General features: G+C 43.4%; 1 protein-coding gene across 3 annotated transcripts in view; it reads right to left on the reverse strand.

Annotated features, from left to right (window-relative positions):
- The window catches only part of LOC135543142 (solute carrier family 23 member 2-like), a 73,296-nt gene that overhangs the window by 27,555 nt on the left and 25,595 nt on the right, over positions 1–20,146 (reverse strand). Inside the window, exons 2-4 of one of the 3 annotated variants that reach the window (XM_064970223.1) lie at positions 7,840–7,947; positions 5,927–6,129; positions 701–799 (exon numbers count right to left, since the gene is read on the reverse strand). In XM_064970223.1, coding sequence (XP_064826295.1) covers positions 701–799; positions 5,927–6,129; positions 7,840–7,888 — 351 coding nt within the window. In that variant the 5' untranslated portion in view covers positions 7,889–7,947. The remainder of the gene's footprint in view (positions 1–700; positions 800–5,926; positions 6,130–7,839; positions 7,948–20,146) is intronic. The other 2 variants (XM_064970239.1, XM_064970231.1) reach the window with 2 other exon arrangements.

Consider the following 20,146-nt stretch of genomic DNA (forward strand, 5'->3'; position numbering starts at 1 on the left):
GAACTATAGATGTACAACCTCAAAAACACCACCGGCTATATGGTCTCTGGAGTAAAGGGTTAAGACCAAGTGTTTGTCTAAGTGTAGTTTAGTGTTACAGGTAGCAATCAATTTGTAAGTGTGTGTGCCCGAGGGAGGTAAAACCTGAACCCAACCACTCTAGGGGCTGTCATTAAAGCATTAGTTACTGACATGAGTCACATGTGGTAGGATGAATTATAGGCCCAAATGGCCTATTCCCTATTTAGTTCACTACTTTCGACCAGGGCCTATAGTCACAGGCTGATGAGGTCACAGCCACATGTCCAGACAGAGACAGAGGGGGAGGAGTGGGGAGCGGGGAATTCAGAATGACAGAAGAGACACTAAAAGACTCAGCAAGAGAGTTTGGTAATGAAGAAAGACTAGGGAGGGAGGGATTTAGAAACGTAGAGGGAGAGAGAGAATAAGAAAGAGATTCAAAACAGACAGCGATGAGAACTTCTTCCTGCCTCTGTGACCTCTCTCTCAGTCTCTTTCATGTCTTGTTCTCACGCGAGGGGAAAAGTGCAGAGTCACAGTGACAGGGAGAGGAGGGGATGATCAAAAGAGCAAGCTCAGGGAGAGAGGGGGAGGAAGGTAAGGATAAACAGAGGATGTAGGGCGATTAGTGAGATGAGAAGGGAGAGTTAGGAGTTTGAAGTGTGCGTGCGCCTTGTACTTTCTCTCCTCCCTGGTTCTCTTCAGTGTAGACGGCCATCAGCTCAGTGTCTTCAGTGTCCTGCTCTCCAGCGGCCTGTCCCACTCCGTTAACCACCACCTACAGTACAGCACAGATTGATACATGGCAATACTCTATCCATCTACAGGACAGTACATACACAAATAATGTAATTACCAAGAACCGACAATGTCATTATCACGGTCTTACTCCCAACAACATGCATTTCAGGCCCTTCAACAGCAGATCTACAACATGTCAATGAAGGAGGAGCGGTAGAGATCGTATCATGCCGAATGTATAATGCATGTTTACAACACATATAATATAAAGTGCTATGGTGGGTTTGTTGCATTCCAAACTTTTGAATTAAGTGTTATGCTCATACACTGTGCATTTGCAGTGATACCGTTTGTTTTGGCAGAGCAAAAACGCCCCCTTAAGTGTTTTGCAAACAGTTCACACACACACACTACATTTTATTTTTTTATTTAACCTTCATTTAACCAGGAAGGGTTCAAAGTAACACAACTAACACACTTGTGTACGCACAAGTGTGTGTGTGTGTGTGTGTGTGTGTGTGTGTATCTGCAAGAGAGAGTACATTTCATTTCAAGGAAAGCAAAGCAAGGACATTGATAATGCTTGGGTAAGGTTAACAAAACTATTGGACCTAACACACAAGGACAGCCTCTGTGTTGCTTTGGGGGCCTTTGCAGCTCAGCTTAATAAAAAGGAACCAGGGAAAAAGAGGGCCATAAGTAAATTAGTTCCTTCATTAGTACATGCACTGGTCTATTCTCCACACTGTCGGACACACATATGCTCTAGGGATCCAGGATGTGTGTTGTATCCTGTTTGATAGTTGTGTTCTCTGTCTGTGACTTGGTTAGCAAATTATAGATGAAGGTCACGAACACACACACACTTTGAGGATGCGTCTTTGCATCTCGTCTGTCAGGCATGAAAAATAACAAATGACTTTCGTTCTGACTCAAATGTCATCGGCATTAAACTCTGTGTGTGTGTGTGTGTGTGTGTGTGTGTGTGTGTGAGTGAGTGAGTGAGAGAGAACCTTGCCTGGGGACACATTACATTTGATCCTACTGCCCATTTTTCACTAGCTTGTAAAGATCACTTCTGGCAGAGCAGACAACAGACGAGAGACCTTAGAATGAACTGAATATTAGGTTCTAGACAATGGATCCTAAATGAAAGATTATACATTACACGGTCTGTTTTTGTTTGGTTTTTCTGTCTGTCTGTCATTTGTATTAATGGACATTAACTAATGTCCCAGAACATCACAAAACTAGTAACCTTGGGGAAGGCATGCAGGGAGAGAGCTATGGAGGGGAGAGCGAGGGGAGGATTAAGAAGAAAAAAGAATGACAGAGGGAGGGAGGTGGGACTATTGCTGTACAGGTCATTGAGAATAGCCACTGTGTCCCTTTATCCACCTCTGTCCCATTCAGCAATTCAGTAACAGCAGAGAGGAGCATGTGAATTGGATACTTATAATAAAACAGTGCATTCAGACAGTGTTCACACCCTTTGACTTTTCCCCACATTTTGTTGTGTTACAGCCTGACCGACACACAATACCCCATCATAATGTCAAAGTGGAATTGTGTTTTTAGAAATGTTAACAAACTAATTAAAAATGAAAAGCTGAAATGTCTTGAGTTAATAAACATTCAACCCATTTGTTATGGCAAGCCAAAATAAGTTAAAGGTTAAAGTTAAAATAAGTTAAAAATGTTGCTTAATAAGTCAATAATAAGTTGCATTGACTCTGTGTGCATAGTGTTAGTGTTTAACATGGTTTTTGAATGACTAAGTCCCTCAGTCGAGCAGTGAATTTCAAACACAGATTCAACCCCAAATCCAACACAACATCACTGAGTACCACTCTTCATATTTTCAAGCGTGGTGGTGGCTGCATCATGTTATAGGTATGCTTGTCATTGGCATGCACTAGGGAGTTCTTTTAGGATAAAAAGAAACAGAGTAGACCTAAGCACAGGCAAAATCCCAGAGGAAAATCTCATTCAGTCTGCTTTCCAATAGACACTGAGACAAATGCACCTTTCAGCAGTACAACAGCCTAAAATACAAGGCCAAATATGGAGTTGCTTACCAAGATGACATTGAATGTTCCGGAGTTGTCTAGTTACAGTTTTGACTTAAATCTATGGCAAGACTTGAAAATGTCAGTCTAGTATTGATCAACAACAAACTTGACATAGCTTGAAGAATTTTAAAAAGAATGTGCAAATACAGTGGATTGGGAAAGTATTCAGACCCCTTGACCTTTTCCACAATTTGTTACGTTACAGCCTTATTTTAAAATTGATAAAACAAAATCCTCAATCTACACACAATACCCATATCGACAAAGCGAAAACATGTTTTTCATTTTTTGCATATTTATATTAAAAATAAATAAACAGAAATACCTTATTTACATAAGTATTCAGACCCCTTACTGTGAGACTCAAAATTGAGCTCAGGTGCATCTTGTTTCCATTAATCATCCTTGAGATGTTTCTACAACTTGGAGTCCACCTGTAGTAAATTCAATTTATTGGGCACGATTTGGTCCCACAGTTGACAGTGCACGTCCAAGCAAAAACCAAGCCATGAGATCGAAGGAATTGTCCGTAGAGCTCCAAGATAGGATTGTGTCGAGGCACAGATCTGGGGAAGGGTACGAAAGAATGGCTGCAGTATTGAAGGTCCCCAAGAACACAGTGGCTTGCATCATTCTTAAATGGAAAAAGTTTAGAACCACCAAGACTCTTCCTAGAGCTGGCTGCCCGACCAAACTGAGCAATTGTGGGAGAAGGGCACTGTCAGAGCTCCTCTGTGGAGAACCTTCCAGAAGGACAACCATATCTGCAGCACTCCACCAATCAGAACCTTACGGTAGAGTGGCCAGACAAAAGCCAGTCATCAAGTAAAAGGCATATGACAGGCCACTTGTAGGCACCTAAAGGACTCTCAGACCATGAGAAACAAGATTCTCCGGTCTGATGAAACCAAGATTGAACTCTTTTGCCTGAATGCCAAGCGTCACGTCTGGAGGAAACCTGGCATTATCTCTACGGTAAAGCATGGTGGTGGCAGCATCATACTGTGGGGATTTTTTCAGCGGCAGGGAGTGGGAGACCAGTCAGGATCGATTGAAAGATGAACAGAGCAAAGTACAGAGAGATTGTTGATGAAAACCTACTCCAGTGTGCTCAGGACCTCAGACTGGGGCAAAGGTTCACCTTCCAACAGGACAACAACCCTAAGCACACAGCCAAGACAACGCAGGAGTGGCTTCGACTTGCCCAACCAGAGTCCGGACTTGAACCCGATCAAACATCTCTGGAGAGTCCTGAAAATAGCTGCGCACGACATTTCTCATTCAACCTGACAGAGCTTGAGAGGATCTGCAGAAAAGAATGGGAGAAACACCCCAAATACAGGTGTGCCAAGCTTGTAGCATCATTTCATACCCAAGAAGACTTGAGTCTGTAAACACTGCCAAAGGTGCTTCAACAAGGCATAGGGTATTTTGTGTACCGTAATTTCCGGACTATAAGCCGCTACTTTATTCCCAGACTTTGATCCTCGCGGTTTATACAATGACGCGGCTAATTTATGGATTTTTCACGCTTTCACAAGATTCATGCCGCCAAAAAACTGAGCACCGTCACATAATGTGACGTAAATCGAGCGCGCTCAAACTTCCCATCATTCTGATTACGGTAGTCATTTTGTCACCCTCATCATGGCAAAGACACGGAGAAATGCATATGATGCAGCTTTCAAGTTGAAGGCGATCGATCTGGCTGTTGGAAAAGGAAATAGAGCTGCTGCACGGGAGCTTGGCCTTAATGAGTCGATTATAAGACTTTGTAAACAGCAGCGTGAGGAACTGACTCAGTGCAAAAAGACAACAAACCTTTCAGAGGGAAGAAAAGCAGATGGCCCAAAGTATTTGCAGCCACTCGACATCAGTGTAAATCGTGCATTTAAGGTGGCGCTCGGTGTTCAGTGGGAGGCTTGGATGGCAAGTGGGGAGAAGTCCTTCACTAAAACGGGCCGCTTGCGAAGAGCAACTTATGGTCAAGTCTGCCAGTGGGTCCTGACAGCGTGGAGCATTGTCAAAAAATCCACTATCATCAACGGGTTTCGAAAGGCTGGACTGCTGCGTGTTGAAGGGGCAGTATGAGCTCAGCGGGGTATTTGCCTCCGGATGAAAGTGACGAGAGCGACAATGAAAACGATCCAACATCGGATGAAGCAATTCTGAGGCTATTCAACTCCGACACCGAAGGAGATGACTTCAGTGGTTTCAGTGCACAGGAGGAGGAAGATAGTGACCAATGACTTTCTTGGTAGGCTACTGTTTTAATTTTTGTTACAAGCCGTGTTTCGTTAAAGCCTATTTATTTTTGTTACAAGCCGTGTTTCGTTTAAAGGCTGTGTAAAGTTCATTTGTTTCAATGTACCGGTAGGCACCTGCGGCTTATAGACATGTGCGGCTTATTTATGTACAAAATACATAATGTTTATTAATTCAGTGGGTGCGGTTTATATTCAGGTGCGCTTAATAGTCCAGCAACTGTAATTGCTGCCAAAGGTGATTCCAACATGTATTGACTCAAGTGTGTGAATATTTAATCAATTAGAAATTTACATTTATAAAAACACGTTCTCTTTATGGGGTAGATGGGTGAGAATTAGATTTTATTTTTATCCATTTTTAATTCAGGCTGTAACACAAGAAAATGTGAATACGTTAAGGCACTATGGTTGTAAATCTCTGATGGAATCAAAAACAGGACAGGCTTTGTGTTTGGGTTTCTCAGTATCACAGTATCACATGCGCCCGTCCATCTGTTTGTGGCTTGGGAAACCCTCGTTCTAGTTGAGTTGTGGTGTCACGCCCATGAGGGGACTGTGCTGCAGCCAAGAGGGAATGGCCAGAACAAAAAAAACTGTCACGACATGTGTGTTTGTGTGTGACCTTGAAGAGTGTTAAGTGATCCTAATGACAGGTCTGTGTGTATGGTGGCCTAACCCTGTCATTACAAATCAATCCTCTGTCAGTGTGTCAGCTTGATGACCCTTAACTGCCTAAATCCCCCTGTGCAAGCAGACACGCACACAGATGCATGCATACAGACAGAAAAACATACACACGCACTCGCGCACACAAGTATACTGTACCGGAATGGGGTAGAAGTCTGCTCTGTGTTTGTTCTCCTCCTCATACTTCGCCCCTTCTCCCTCCATCGACTTAGAGGTGATATTCTTCCCCATGCCCATTCCTCGCTCCTCCTCTTCCCTCACTCTCCCCGTCGCTCTCTCCGGTAGAAACACTGCAGATTGCGCCTTCAGATCCCTTACATGGTCCAGGACTGTGTCATCTACTGAGAGAGAGAGAAAGAGAGAGTGAGAGAGGGTGAGAAAGAGGGGAGAGAGAGAGATTGATTATTTACTATGACTTTCCTGAGTGTGGCCATGAGGCCATCTAGACTAGAGTAGTACAGAAGGCACTGTACTATGTAGAGTATTTTAGAACCTGGGCCCTTTGCCCACTGAATCAAAAGCTCCACGGGGGTCACTGAGGCTGTGGCTGGGGCTGGGAAGCAGGGTTGGACCTAAAGCTGAGTTTACAGAGAGACAGTGGTCTGGTCCTGGTTCCATAGCCCAAGACTTGACCTGAGGCAACAGTATCTGCACAGTCACCTTCTCTTTACCCTAGACTGGATCATCAAGGGTCAGAGGAGATCCAGGACTGTTGAAAAACCTGATACTGGGATGGACCTGGAAGACCCAGAATGAGTTCAAAATGTCACCCTATTCCCTCTATAGTGCAATACTTTTGATCAGAGCTCTATAGGCCCTGGTCAAAAGTACTGCACTAAAAAGTGAATATGGTGCAATTCGGGACACAAACCCAGATGTATGTACTCGTTCAGTACATGCTGTCGATTACAAACAGAGAAGGGGCTAGGGGACGAGGGAGGAGAGCAAGGATAAAGGATAAAGACAGGGCATTGAGAAGGGTAAAGACAGGGCATTGAGGAGGGTAAAGACAGGGTATTGAGGAGGGTAAAGACAGGGCATTGAGAAGGGTAAAGACAGGGCATTGAGAAGGGTAAAGACAGGGCATTGAGGAGGGTAAAGACAGGGCATTGAGGAGGGTAAAGACATGGCATTGAGGAGGGTAAAGACAGGGCATTGATGAGGGTAAAGACAGGGCATTGAGGAGGGTAAAGACAGGGCATTGAGGAGGGTAAAGACATGGCTTTGGGGAGGGGCAGATAGGGTCAAAAGTAAAGCAGAGTAGACAGGGAAAATGAGGAGGAGAGCGAGGGATAGACAAAGGAGGAGAGAAAGAAGGTAGAGGGATAAAAGGTCAGAGATGGGAAGGAGGAGAAGGAAGCGTGAGGAGAGAGAAGGAGAGCAGGATAGAAGCAGGGAGTTAAGTTTGTTAGTCAAGAGGTGGTGTTATTTCTGGCGTCATGTCAACTCCACTCACTCATGTCATCTTTCACTGTCTCGCCCCCACCCACTGTCTCGCCCCCACCCACTGTCTCGCCCCCACCCACTGTCTCGCCCCCACCCACTGTCTCGCCCCCACCCACTGTCTCGCCCCCACCCACTGTCTCACCCTCACCCACTGTCTCACCCCCATGAGACACAAGGCCTTCTTGTCAGACTAATACCTTTCCATCAACACACTCACCCCATCCCTCTGCTTTAAAAATGGCAGACTAAGCCTCCTCTTCAGTCTCCAGAGAACGCTTTTTAGTCCAGGAGTAGCTTAAACTAGTTCCGGGAAACTAGCCCTGAGCTTCCTTCTGTCCTTAGCCTTTCCTTACCCTTATTCTACCTCCTCTGCACCAACCCTCTTCTCCCATCCTCCATTCTTCTACCTCCCCCTTCTCTCTTGTGTCTGCCAGCAGTGTTGACTGCGCCCCTCTTCTCCCATTTGCCTTCTCATCCATCTTCAGGTTTTGGATTGGTCAATGTGTGAAGTACCTAGTTGACATCATGCCCCCCCCCCCTCCCTTTTCTAAGCCCCTCACCCATTCCTTCCCCCAGTTAGTGTTTAATGTTGGCAAGTAAAGTACCTAGTTGACACATCCCATCGCTCCTGTCGAGCTGGGCGGCGGGGTGCATCTGTGTGGGAGGGCTGAAAGAGGGGGGAAAGCGATAGAGAGGGGAGGGGGAGAAAGAGGCTGAGAGACAGAGGTGGACAGGTGAGGGGTAAGGGGAGAGGGTAAGATAGTAGTTAAAAATGACAGCCAACATTCATTAACCGTTCATCAGTCAGGTAATTAATGAGATTGATTAATTGAGCCATATCTCGACACACACACACACACACACACACACACGCTTGTTACAAAGCCATAGGCCTATCACACACACACACCTTTTCGTGACATGTACGTAATAATAAAACACATGAGTTGGTGCCCTAACAGGCTGTCCTACAGTGGCAGTCTGTCCCATAGTAGACTACAGTGGTGTGTGTGTATGGTCTGTCCCAAAGGCTACAGTGTTGTGTGACAGAGACTACCACAGCTCTGTTTCTCCCGGCTCAATTTGTTCTGATGAGCCCAGTTTTAACATGAGGAGACACTAGCATGTGAGCCGAGCGGAACGAGAGAGAGAGAGAGACAGAGACTTTGTGTCTGTGCGGCTGACTGACTTGCACACCATTACTACCCCGGGGGCATGGAAACCACGGAAACCATGAACGTCAACAACATCAAAGGGCTCATCACATTTGTCAGAGAGAGCGTCCACCATGAGACACAGAGAGAAACCGAGAGTTACAGAGAGATCCATGGAGCTGATGTCTTAGTGTTGACAACAATCCATTACCCTCTCTTCAAACCCTGGATTCTGAAGGGTACACATTTCAGTGTGGGTGTGTGAGTGTGTTTTCAGTCAGTTGTGACTCCTTGCAGTTCAAATCCAATTTTATTTGTCACATCCCCTGAACACAACAGGTGTTACCGTGAAATGCTTACTTACAAGTCAATGTACAGGGGTACAGGTTAGTTGCAGAGAAACAGATGTGAAATTTACAAGAATACAAAATCAGAACTTTACAGAAGCACCAAGAATAACTTCATGTTCAATCTGTTTATTGTCCACCCAGAGGGATATAGTCCTATGAACACAGTCCTATAACAACAATTATAAACTGGGTGGTTCAAGCCCTGAATGCTGATTGGTCTGATATACTACAGCTGTCAACCATATACCACAGGTATGACAAAATATTTATTTTTACTGCTCTAATTATGTTGGTAACCAGTTTATAATAGCAATAAGGCACCTCGGGGGATTTGTGGTATATGGCCAATATAACACGACTAAGTGCTGTATCCAGGCACTCTGCGTTGTGCATAAGAACAGCCCTTAGCCGTGGTATATTGGCCATATACCACACCCCCATAGTGCCTTATTGCTTAAACAGACAACTTCTTTATCAGAAGCACATACTCTGTGGACTAGAATGTGTGGAGATATAGGGAAGGTAAAAAGAGAAACAGAGAGCATGAGAGAGACAGAAATAGAAAAAGACAGACGGAGAGAAAAGGGGAACAGAGAAAGAGGAGAAAGACACATGCAACGCTAACTTTAACCCGACCCAGTATACCCATGGTTGACAGTTCTGGCTACATCACCATGGTAACCTTAGCTCTGTTCCACTGTGATGTAAGATTCCACTTGAGGAGGAACACAATCCCTGCCCACCAGATGTGTGTGTGTGTGCGTGCGTGCGTATGTATCCCAGTCTTACCAGATAATTGTCCACAGCTAAGCATGGCCAGGTCTTTGCAAGAATGATAAATTGCTATGCTTAGTCTAGCCAACAATCTACAACAAATGTCAGAGAGCTAAGCAACCTAGGCATTGGGGCCTATTCATGAGAGGCTTCTGCTGTTACTTTCTATTCAGAAACCAAATAGATAACCTATGATCTTATCTGTATTTGATCTGCCCTTGAATAATTTCGTACTAGGGATGTGAAAGGGACATAACAGCCAAATGAAGTGCATTTTCACACACAGTTCCAAGCCAGGGGTTTACAACATCTTCTAGCATGAGAGCTACTCATTCATTAAAGCGTTCAAACAGGCACATTCCTCTCTTCTGTCAATTTACCTGTGAAAATAATGGTTAGCAACCCGTATTTGGAATGACTGGCCCCTCAAAATGATATTTGGTATTTTCCCCAAAATTTGTTTTTCTCAGTTTTATTTTTCCTGGTTTGGGATTTTTTTCTACATTTTTTTTTTTACTCTCAATATTACAATTATTCATAGAGACACAACAAAAATGTATGTTCTGAGTTCATGTCAATTCTTAAATCCCACCAGAAGACCATTTTTCAGGTCTGGGGATAAAAAAAAAAAAACAGTTTGGAATTTTTGTGTAGTTCCCCTTTAAATTGTGCAACTGGAAAGTGAGGAATGTGTTGGTCTAGCGATGTTTCTGCTGTTTGGCCTACTGCTGCAGCACATGTCATGGCACAGTTTGTTAAACAATGGCCACCAAATTGATACAAATAATCATAATATAGTTACAGTGGGGCAAAAAAGTATTTAGTCAGACACCAAATGTGCAAGTTCTCCCACTTAAAAAGATGAGAGAGGCCTGTAATTTACATCATAGGTACACTTCAACTATGACAGACAAAAATGAGAAAAAAACAATCCAGAAAATCACATTGTAGGATTTGTTATGAATTTATTTGCAAATTATGGTGGAAAATAAGTATTTGGTCAATAACAAAAGTTTCTCAATACTTTGTCATATACCCTTTGTTGGCAATGACAGAGGTCAAACGTTTTCTGTAAGTCTTCACAAGGTTTTCACACACTGCTGCTGGTATTTTGGCACATTCCACCATGCAGATCTCCTCTAGAGCAGTGATGATTTGGGGCTGTTGCTGGGCAACACGGACTTTCCACTCCCTCCAAAGATTTTCTATGGGTTTGAGATCTGGAGACTGGCTAGGCCACTCCAGGTTTTCACTCAAAATCTCACGATACATGGCCCCATTCATTCTTTCCTTTACACGGATCGGTCGTCCTGGTCCCTTTTCAGAAAAACAGCCCCAAAGCATGATGTTTCCACCCCCATGCTTCACAGTAGGTATGGTGTTCTTTGGATGCAACTCAGCATTCTTTGTCCTCCAAACATGACGAGTTTTTACCAAAAAGTTATATTTTGGTTTCATCTGACCATATGACATTCTCCCAATCTTCTTCTGGGTCATCCAAATGCTCTCCAGCAAACTTCAGACGGGCCTGGGAATGTACTGGCTTAAAAGCAGGGGGACACGTCTGGCACTGCAGGATTTGAGTCCCTGGCGGAGTAGTGTGTTACTGATGGTAGGCTTTGTTACTTTGGTCCCAGCTCTCTGCAGGTCATTCACTAGGTCCCCCCGTGTGGTTCTGGGATTTTTGCTCAACGTTCTTGTGATCATTTTGACCCCACGGGGTGAGATCTTGCGTGGAGCCCCAGTTCGAGGGAGATTATCAGTGGTCTTGTATGTCTTCCATTTCCTAATAATTCCTCCCACAGTTGATTTCTTCAAACCAAGCTGCTTTCCTATTGCAGATTCAGTCTTCCCAGCCTGGTGCAGGTCTACAATTTTGTTTCTGGTGTTCTTTGACAGCTCTTCCGCTTGGGTCTTCCAACAACATGCAGGAGGAACTGCGCTCTAACGGCAACATGACTACGCTATAATCACGGGTATAGCGCCAGCACAGTCTCCCCTAATCTGCATCGGATGTGATCATAAATGGGCTGCTTGCTCCTCACAGAACGCTTCTTAGATATGAAATGATGGTACTGTGTGCATTTCATCAAATACTCGCAGTCAAACAACCAATAATAATTCCCCACTTCTGGTTCTTATCCTGTGTTTGGTCCGGACTGCATTCTCACGTGCAACGATCTGTATTTGGTACGAATGGAATTGGACCGAGGTCACTATTTTTGAGCGAACCACAGTGCGTTGTTTATTGCGCTTCCGAGTGCAGATAGTTCAGTTATTTTGGACTGGTGTGAACACTAAGGGGGAAACACGCCAGAGTTTGGTCTATAAAGGCTCTAAACCAATTTGGTATGAAAGCCCCCTAACTCTACATAATTGTATTGCTCATGACAGATAGTGTATCTGGGAAGGTTTTGTAACTATACATCTCTGCTGCTCATCAGTTTCCTCTCCATCTCTCTTCAATCACTCCTGCATCTCTATCTCCTTTCACTCTGACAACAATAAAAGGTCAAGAGAGCATTGGCCTGGAAAGGTCAGAGGCCACAGAACTATGCTGGGGTGTGTGTGTTGTTGGTGTGTGGCAGGGAGCGTGGGGTCGCTGTTGAGATGACAGCTTTGGACCAACACGGCCAACTCTTTGTTGAAAATTCAAACAAAAGTAGCTGTAGATAAGAGTGACAGAGTGGCATTGTGAAGTTTCCCTCCTTAGAGGGGATAAGAGCTATTGGCTGTACATCTCTCTGGTCCTGAGGATGAAAGAATGCCGACACCCCAGGAAGGTCTATTAAACCATGTTAATGCTCCACCGCTATACAGCCCACCACAAAGAGCTTAAATACTAATCAAACATGGTTAATACTAATCAAACATGGTTATGTTTAAACCATCTATACAGTAGACCTACAACACAAAACGGCTTAAATAGTAAAGAAAGTGTGTGTGTGTGTGTATTGCAACTTATCAGTTTCCTCTCCAGCGAGCTTCCATCACTCCTGCATCTCTATCTCCTTTCACTCGGACAACAATAAAGGTCAAGAGAGCATTGGCCTGGAAAGGTCAGAGGCCACAGAACTATGCTGGGTGTGTGTGTTGTTGGTGTGTGGCGGGGGAGGGTGGGATCGCTGTTGAGATGACAGCTTTGGACCAGGGTTTGTGTGATGGTGGATTGTCATGGGATGTGGTGGTGCAGATTGGATGGGGGCCATCCTTTCTTGTTTGGATGGGGGGCGTCCTCCCCCCCAGCAATAAGAGACAGACAGACGCACGCACACAAACTTCAAGTCCTCTTCCTACAGTTCTCTGTGCAAAATAAATCCGAAGACAAAGCCACTTGCTCCAGAAAATGATGGGCACTCTTCTCCTCAATAAATAACATGTAACAGTCACTAGTTTAAGCAACAGAAACAGACTGTTTGAATTAGAGGTTGGACGATTGATTAATTAGGGCCGATTTCAAGTTTTCATAACAATCGTAATCGGCCTTTTTGGATGCCGATTACATTGCAATCCACGAGGAGACTGCGTGGCAGGCTGACCACCTGTTACGCGAGTGCAGCATCAAAAGGACCTTGTGGCTGCAAGGAGCCAAGGTAAGTTGCTAGCTAGCATTAAACCTATCTTGTAAAAAAAATGATAAAATCTTCACATAATCACTAGTTAACTACACATGATTGATGATATTACTACGTTAACTAGCAGCCTGGCTCGTTGCGAACTGTGTGAAGACAATTTCCTTCCTAACAAAGACCACAATTCATTTGCCAGAAATTTACATAATTATGACATAACATTGAAGTTTGTGCAATGTAACAGCAATATTTAGACTTAGGGTTGCCACTCGTTCGATAAAAATAGGGAACGGTTCCGTATTTCACTGAAAGAATAAACGTTTTGTTTTCGAAATTATCGTTTCTGGATTTGACCGTATTAATGACCATAGGCTCGTATTTCTGTGTGTTTATTATAATTAAGTATATGATTTGATATTTGATAGCGCAGTCTGACTGAGCGGTGGTAGATAGCAGCAGGCTCATAAGCATTCATTCAAACAGCACTTTACTGCGTTTGCCAGCAGCTCTTGCAATGCTTGAAGCACAGCGCTGTTTATGACTTCAAGCCTATCAACTCCCGAGATTAGGCTGGCAATACTAAAGTGCCTATAAGAACATCCAATAGTCAAAAGGATGTCAGAAGGTGAATTCACCAATTTGTAAGTCGCTCTGGATAAGAGCGTCTGCTAAATGACTTAAATGTAAATGTAAAAGGTATATGAAATACAAATGGTATAGAGAGAAAGAGTCCTATAATAACTAAAACCTAAAACTTCTTAACTGGGAATATTTAAGACTCATGTTAAAAGGAACCACCAGCTTTCATATGATCTCTTGTTCTGAGCAAGGAACTTAAACGTTAGCTTTTATACAATGGCACATGTCACACTTTTACTTTCTTCTCCAACACTGTGTTTTTGCATTATTTAAACCAAATTGAACACGTTTCATTATTTATTTGAAACTAAATTGATTTTCTTTATGTATTAAGTTAAAATAAAAAGTTTTCATTGTTCATTCAGTATTGTTGTAATTTTCATTATTACAAATATAAAAAATTAAAAGAAAGATCGGCCGATTAATCGGTATCTGCTTTTTTTGGTCCTCCAATAAATCGGTATCGGCGTTGAAAAATCATAAAATCGGTCAACCTCTAGTTTGAATTGAACAAGAGTCAAGACTACAGCACTTATTTTATGTACGGTTGGTGGAGACAGATCTGTTAAAACACTAAATACTTGTGACCTATGAGATACAGAACAGAGGCAATACGGCCAACTCTTCTTTGTTGAAAATTCTAACAAAAGTAGCTGAAGAGAAGAGTAAGAGTGGCATTGTGACATTTCCCTCAGAGGGGATAAGAGCTATTGGCTGTAAATCTCTCTAGTCCTTTTCATTACAGCAGCTGTGGCTGGTGTTGCTGTTGCAATTCATTAGTTGACTCTGTGGGGGGGGGTGGGGGGCACTATTTAACCACAATAGACCCCGACTGTCACTGACTGAGTGTGAGGATGAAAGAATGCCGACATCCCAGGAAGGTCTATTAAACCATGTTAATGCTCCACCGCTATACAGCCCACCACAAAGAGCTTAAATACTAATCAAACATGGTTATGTTTAAACCATCTATACAGTACACCTACAACACAAAAGGGCTTAAATACTAAAGCAAGACAGAAGGCAGAAAGGGTGTGTGTGTGTATTGCAACTATGTAGCTTTGCTGCTTATCCATTTCCTCTCCATCTCTCTTCCATCACTCCTGCATCTCTATCTCCTCTCAATCGGACAACAATAAAAGGTCGAGAGAGCATTGGCCTGGAAAGTTCAGAGGCCACGGAACTATGCTGGGTTGTGTGTTGGTGTGTGGCAGGGAAGATTGGGGTCGCTGTTGAGATGACAGCTATACCATCTATACAGTACACCTACAACACAAAAGGGCTTAAATACTAATGAAAGACAGCAGGCAGAAAGGGTGTGTGTAGTGTATTGCAACAGAAAAGCTGTCTATGGAATCCAAGCCTAAATTGTACAGCACACACAGACTAAGCACCACTCAATCCAAACACTAACACAGTGGAGTTGACTAAACAGTATATTCCCATGGTTCTATAAATGTAAAGAATCCAAACCTGGATATGAATTTCCCCCTGTGTAAATTGGTGTAAATGTACAGTTGAAATCAGAAGTTTACATACACCTTAGCTAAATACATTTAAACTCAGTTTTTCACAATTCCTGACTTTTAATCCGAGGAATAATTCCCTGTATTAAGTCAGTTAGGAAAACCACTTTATTTTAAGAATGTGAAATGTCAGAATAATAGTAGAGAGAACGATTTATTTCAGCATTTATTTCTTTCATCACATTCCCAGTGGGTCAGAAGTTTACATACACTCAATTAGTATTTGGTAGAATTGCCTTTAAATTGTTTAACTTTGGTCAAATGTTTCAGGTAGCCTTCCAAAAGCTTTCCACAATAAGCTGGGTGAATTTTGGCCCATTCCTCCTGACAGAGCTGGTGTAATTGAGTCAGGTTTGTAGGCCTCCTTGCTCGCGCACGCTTTTTCAGTTCTGCCCATACATTTTCTATGGGATTGAAGTCAGGACTTTGTGATGGCTACTCCAATACCTTGACATTGCTGTCCTTAAGCCATTTTGCCACAACTTTGGAAGTATGCTTGGGGCCATTGTCCATTTGGAAGACCCATTTGCGACCAAGCTTTAACTCCCTGACTGATGTCTTGAGATGTTGCTTCAATATATCCACACAATTTTCCTCCCTCATGAAGCCATCTATTTTGCGAAGTGCACCAGTCCCTCCTGCAGCAAAGCACCCCCACAACATGATGCTGCCACCCCCGTGCTTCACGTTTGGGATGGTGTTTGCCTTGCAAGCCTCCCCCTTCTTCCTCCAAACATAACGATGGTCATTATGGCCAAACAGTTCTATTTTTGTTTCATCAGACCAGAGGACATTTCTACAAAAAGTATGATCTTTGTCCCCATGTGCAGTTGCAAACTGCAGTCTGTCTTTTTTATGGCAGTCTTCCTTGCTGAGCAGCCTTTTCAGTTTATGTCGATATAGGACTTGTTTTACTGTGGGTATAGACATTTGTGTACCTGTTTCCTTCAGCATCTTCACAAGGTCCTATGCTGTTGTTCTGGGATTGATTGGCACTTTTTGCACCAAAGTACGTTCATTCTCTAGGAGACAGAACGCGTCTCCTTCCTGAGCTGTATAACGGCTGCGTGGTCCCCTGGTGTTTATAATAGCGTACTATTGTTTGTACAGATGAACGTGGTACCTTCAGGCGTTTGGAAATTGCTCCCAAGGATGAACCAGACTTGTGGAGGTCTACAATATTTCTTCTGAGGTCTTGGCTGATTTCTTTTGATTTTCCCATGATGTCAAGCAAAGAGGCACTGAGTTTGAAGGTAGGCCTTGAAATACATCCACAGGTACACCTCCAATTGACTCATGTCAATCAGCCTATCAGAAGCCTCTAAAGCCATGACATAATTTTCTGGAATTGTCCAAGCTGTTTAAAGACACAGTCAACATAGTGTATGTAAACTTCTGACCCACTGGAATTGCAATGCGGTGAATTATAAGTTAAATAATCTGTCTGTAAACAATTGTTGGAAAATGACATGTGTCATGCAAAGTAGATGTCCTAACCGACTTGCCAAAACTATAGTGTGTTAACAAGAAATTTGTGGAGTGGTTGAAAAACTAGTTTTAATGACTCCAACCTAAGTGTATGTAAACTTCCGACTTCAACTGTAGTTAAATGTATTATACTCTACTGTACGGCCCTGAATATTACAGAGCAAGGCTATTATAGTAAATGGAAATTCCTTTCAGTTATGTTCAATTATTTTCAGCTTTTTTCTCTGATGGGGTTTAAGATTCTTAATCTGGCAGGTCACATTGAGATTAAATGTATAAAAGTCAAAAGGTAGACTCAGCAAGACTGCGATGCCACGTGAGCGATTCAGTGATCGCACTCTGAGCCACAGAAGTTACACCTCCACACGGTGTCACCGTCTCTCTTTTCTTAATTTCCCTTGCTCTTCTCTCTCTCAGGTCCAGAGACACGTTGTGACACTGCACAGCAGTGTAATCTTTGTCACATGTTACCTACGGCAGGCAAACACACCACAATCCGCGCCAGAGAGTTTGGTAAGACTGCGACCCGTGTCCTGGGCGGTTCTTCCCTGACCAGGCAAGAACCGCCCAGGGGAAACGCGCCCAAAACCTGCACCCTCTTTCAGTTGGCTCCTGGATGCTTCTCTTTCTATTGGCTTGGCTACATCCTCATTCTACGGGTCGCAGTAGCAGCCAGTTTTTGAACTCCAAAGAGTTTTTTGGGAGTTTGCTGCTTTAACAGCCTCCACTCCTCTGGGGAGGCTTTCCACTAGATGTTGGAACATTGCTGCAGGGACTAGCTTCCATTCAGCCAAAAGAGCATTAGTGAGGTCAGGCACTGTTGCTGGGTGATTCGGTCTGGCTCACAGTCGGTGTTCCAATTCATCCCAAAGATGTTCGATGGGGATGAGGTCAGGGCTCTGTGCAGGCCAGTCAAGTTCATCCACACCAATCTCGACAAACCAGTTCTGTATGGAATTTGCTTTGTGCATGGGGCCAATGTCATGCTGAAACAGGAAAGGGCCTTTCCTGAACTGTTGCCACAAAGTTGGAAGTACAGAATCATCTAGAATGTAATTTCATGCTGTAGCGTTAACATTTCCTCTTACTGGAACTAAGGGGCCTCGTCCGAACCATGAAAAACTATCCCAGACCATTATTCCTTCTCCAACAAACTTTACAGTTGGCACTATGCATTGGGGCAGGTAGAATCCTCCTGGCAACCGCCAAACCCAGATTTCTCCGTTGGACTGCCAGATGAAGCGTGAGTCATCACTCCAGAGAACACATTTCCAATGCTCCAGAGTCCAATGGCTGCAAGCTTTACACCACTCCAGCCGACGCTTGGCATTGCGCATGGTACTTCTTAGGCTTGTGTGCGGCTGCTCGGCCATGGAAACCCATTTCATGAAGCTCCATACGAACAGTTCTTGTGCTGCCGTTACTTCCAGAGGCAGTTTTGAACTCTGTAGTGAGAGTGTTGCAACGGAGGACAGGTGGTTTTTATGCTCGACACGCTCCGGCCCTCTGTGTTCCTGTTCTGTGAGCTTGTGTGGCCTACCACTTCGTGGCTGAGCCGTTGTTGCTCCTAGACGTTTCCACCTCATGATAACAGCACTTACCGTTGACCGGAGCAGCTCATAGCAGGGCAGAAATTTGATGAACTGACTTGTTGGAAAGGTGGCATCCTATGATGGTGCCACATTGAAGGTCACTGAGCTCTTCAGTACAGGCCATTCTACTGCCAATGTTTGTCTATGGAGATTGCATGGCTGTGTGCTCAATTTTATACACCTGTCAGCAACGGGTGTGGATGAAATAGCCGAATCCACTAATTTGAAGGGTTGTCCACATACGTTTGTATATATAGTGTATGTACATGTGGTGCTATCGCTCCTGAATATAAACCAGTAAAGTTGATAAACCCCTGTAACTATATTGTATACACAACCAACCATAAGTATGTTTGAAACGTGTGAAAACCTTTCTACTACTGTTAGTTTCCAAGTTGTACTAAGTGTTACAAGAAATATTACTTTTTAGCTGATCTAGCTAACATTAGCTAACAATGCTCACTAGCTTAGTCATGGGTACAGATGTAGCATAGCAATGCAAAGTTACTCCCCGTAATATAAATTAAGGCAAGGTCAATGCATAGCAGTTAAAATTATTGTTACTGGCCTCGTTTAGGGATAGTGAGGAGTAACGTTAGTTGCCCCATTTTAATCATAAGTCAATTTTCAGACATTTTCCCAACCCTTTTGATGAATTTGATCAAATTAGTGGTTTGCATGTTTTTGCTTTTTACTTGAAGTGATGTACATTTTTGGGACTGTATCCCAAAAATTTCATTTTTAAAGTTATACGAATCAATCAACAAACACTTACTTTTCAATACTCTTGACAAAATCGGTGGAAGAAGTAAAGTCATTGTGCAAATAGTGTGGGATAGACAACAAGGGCTCAAACATAGACCTTGTCATCAGGCCGAGAGAAGATGAAGACCCAAGCTACACAAGACAAGGTCTTTCAGCAGGTCTGGGGTGCATCAGGTAATTAAAATGTACTTTTGGTCGTTGACTGTTAGTGTATTAAACCATAGTTGTTCAACTCTATTTTTCAGCAATACCTGCTTATAGTGAATAATTGCATTAATTGATTGTAAAAGCACACACCTTGTATTACGCTTGCTACTTAATCCTTCACCGGAAAAATATTGTAAGATGGCGCCGACAGAGGGTCGCCTCGCGTCTAATCCTTAGGAAACTAAGCAGTATTTAGTTTTTTTATGTATTATTTCTTACATTTTTAGCCCAGAAAATCTTAAGTGTTATTACATACATCCGGGAAGAACTATTGGATATCAGAGTGACGTCAACTTACCAGCACTACAACCAGGAATACAACTTTCCCGAAGCAGATCCTTTATTCGAACCACCCAAGGCATTCAAACTGATTTCAGAGGCTGACCCAAAACAACACCGTCACAGGAGAGGTAGACGAGCGGCCTTCTGGTCAGACTTCAGAGGCGCACACATCACCCACCACTTCCCGAGTATTTTATTTTATTTTACTTAGATTACAAGGTAGACACAATTAGGGCTAGGGTTGCTTTCCAGAGACATACTCTGTTTCACAGAAACATGGGGGATATGCTCTCTGGGGACATGCTGTCGGAATCAGTACAGCCACCGGGATTCTTTGTGCGTCGCGCCGACAGGAGTAAACGTCTCTCAGGGAAGAAGGGCAGGGTGTATATTTCATGATTAATGACTCATAGTGTAATTGTAACAAAATACAGGAACTCAAGTCCTTCTGTTCACAGGACCTAGAATTAAATCAAATGCGGTCAGTATTATCTCCCAAGAGAATTCTAGTTGGTTATTGTCACTGCGGTGTATACCAAAATCGTCGTCTCCCGACGATGACC

This window comes from Oncorhynchus masou, chromosome 1, assembly GCF_036934945.1.
Source record: "Oncorhynchus masou masou isolate Uvic2021 chromosome 1, UVic_Omas_1.1, whole genome shotgun sequence".
Classification (NCBI taxonomy): Eukaryota; Metazoa; Chordata; class Actinopteri; order Salmoniformes; family Salmonidae; genus Oncorhynchus; species Oncorhynchus masou.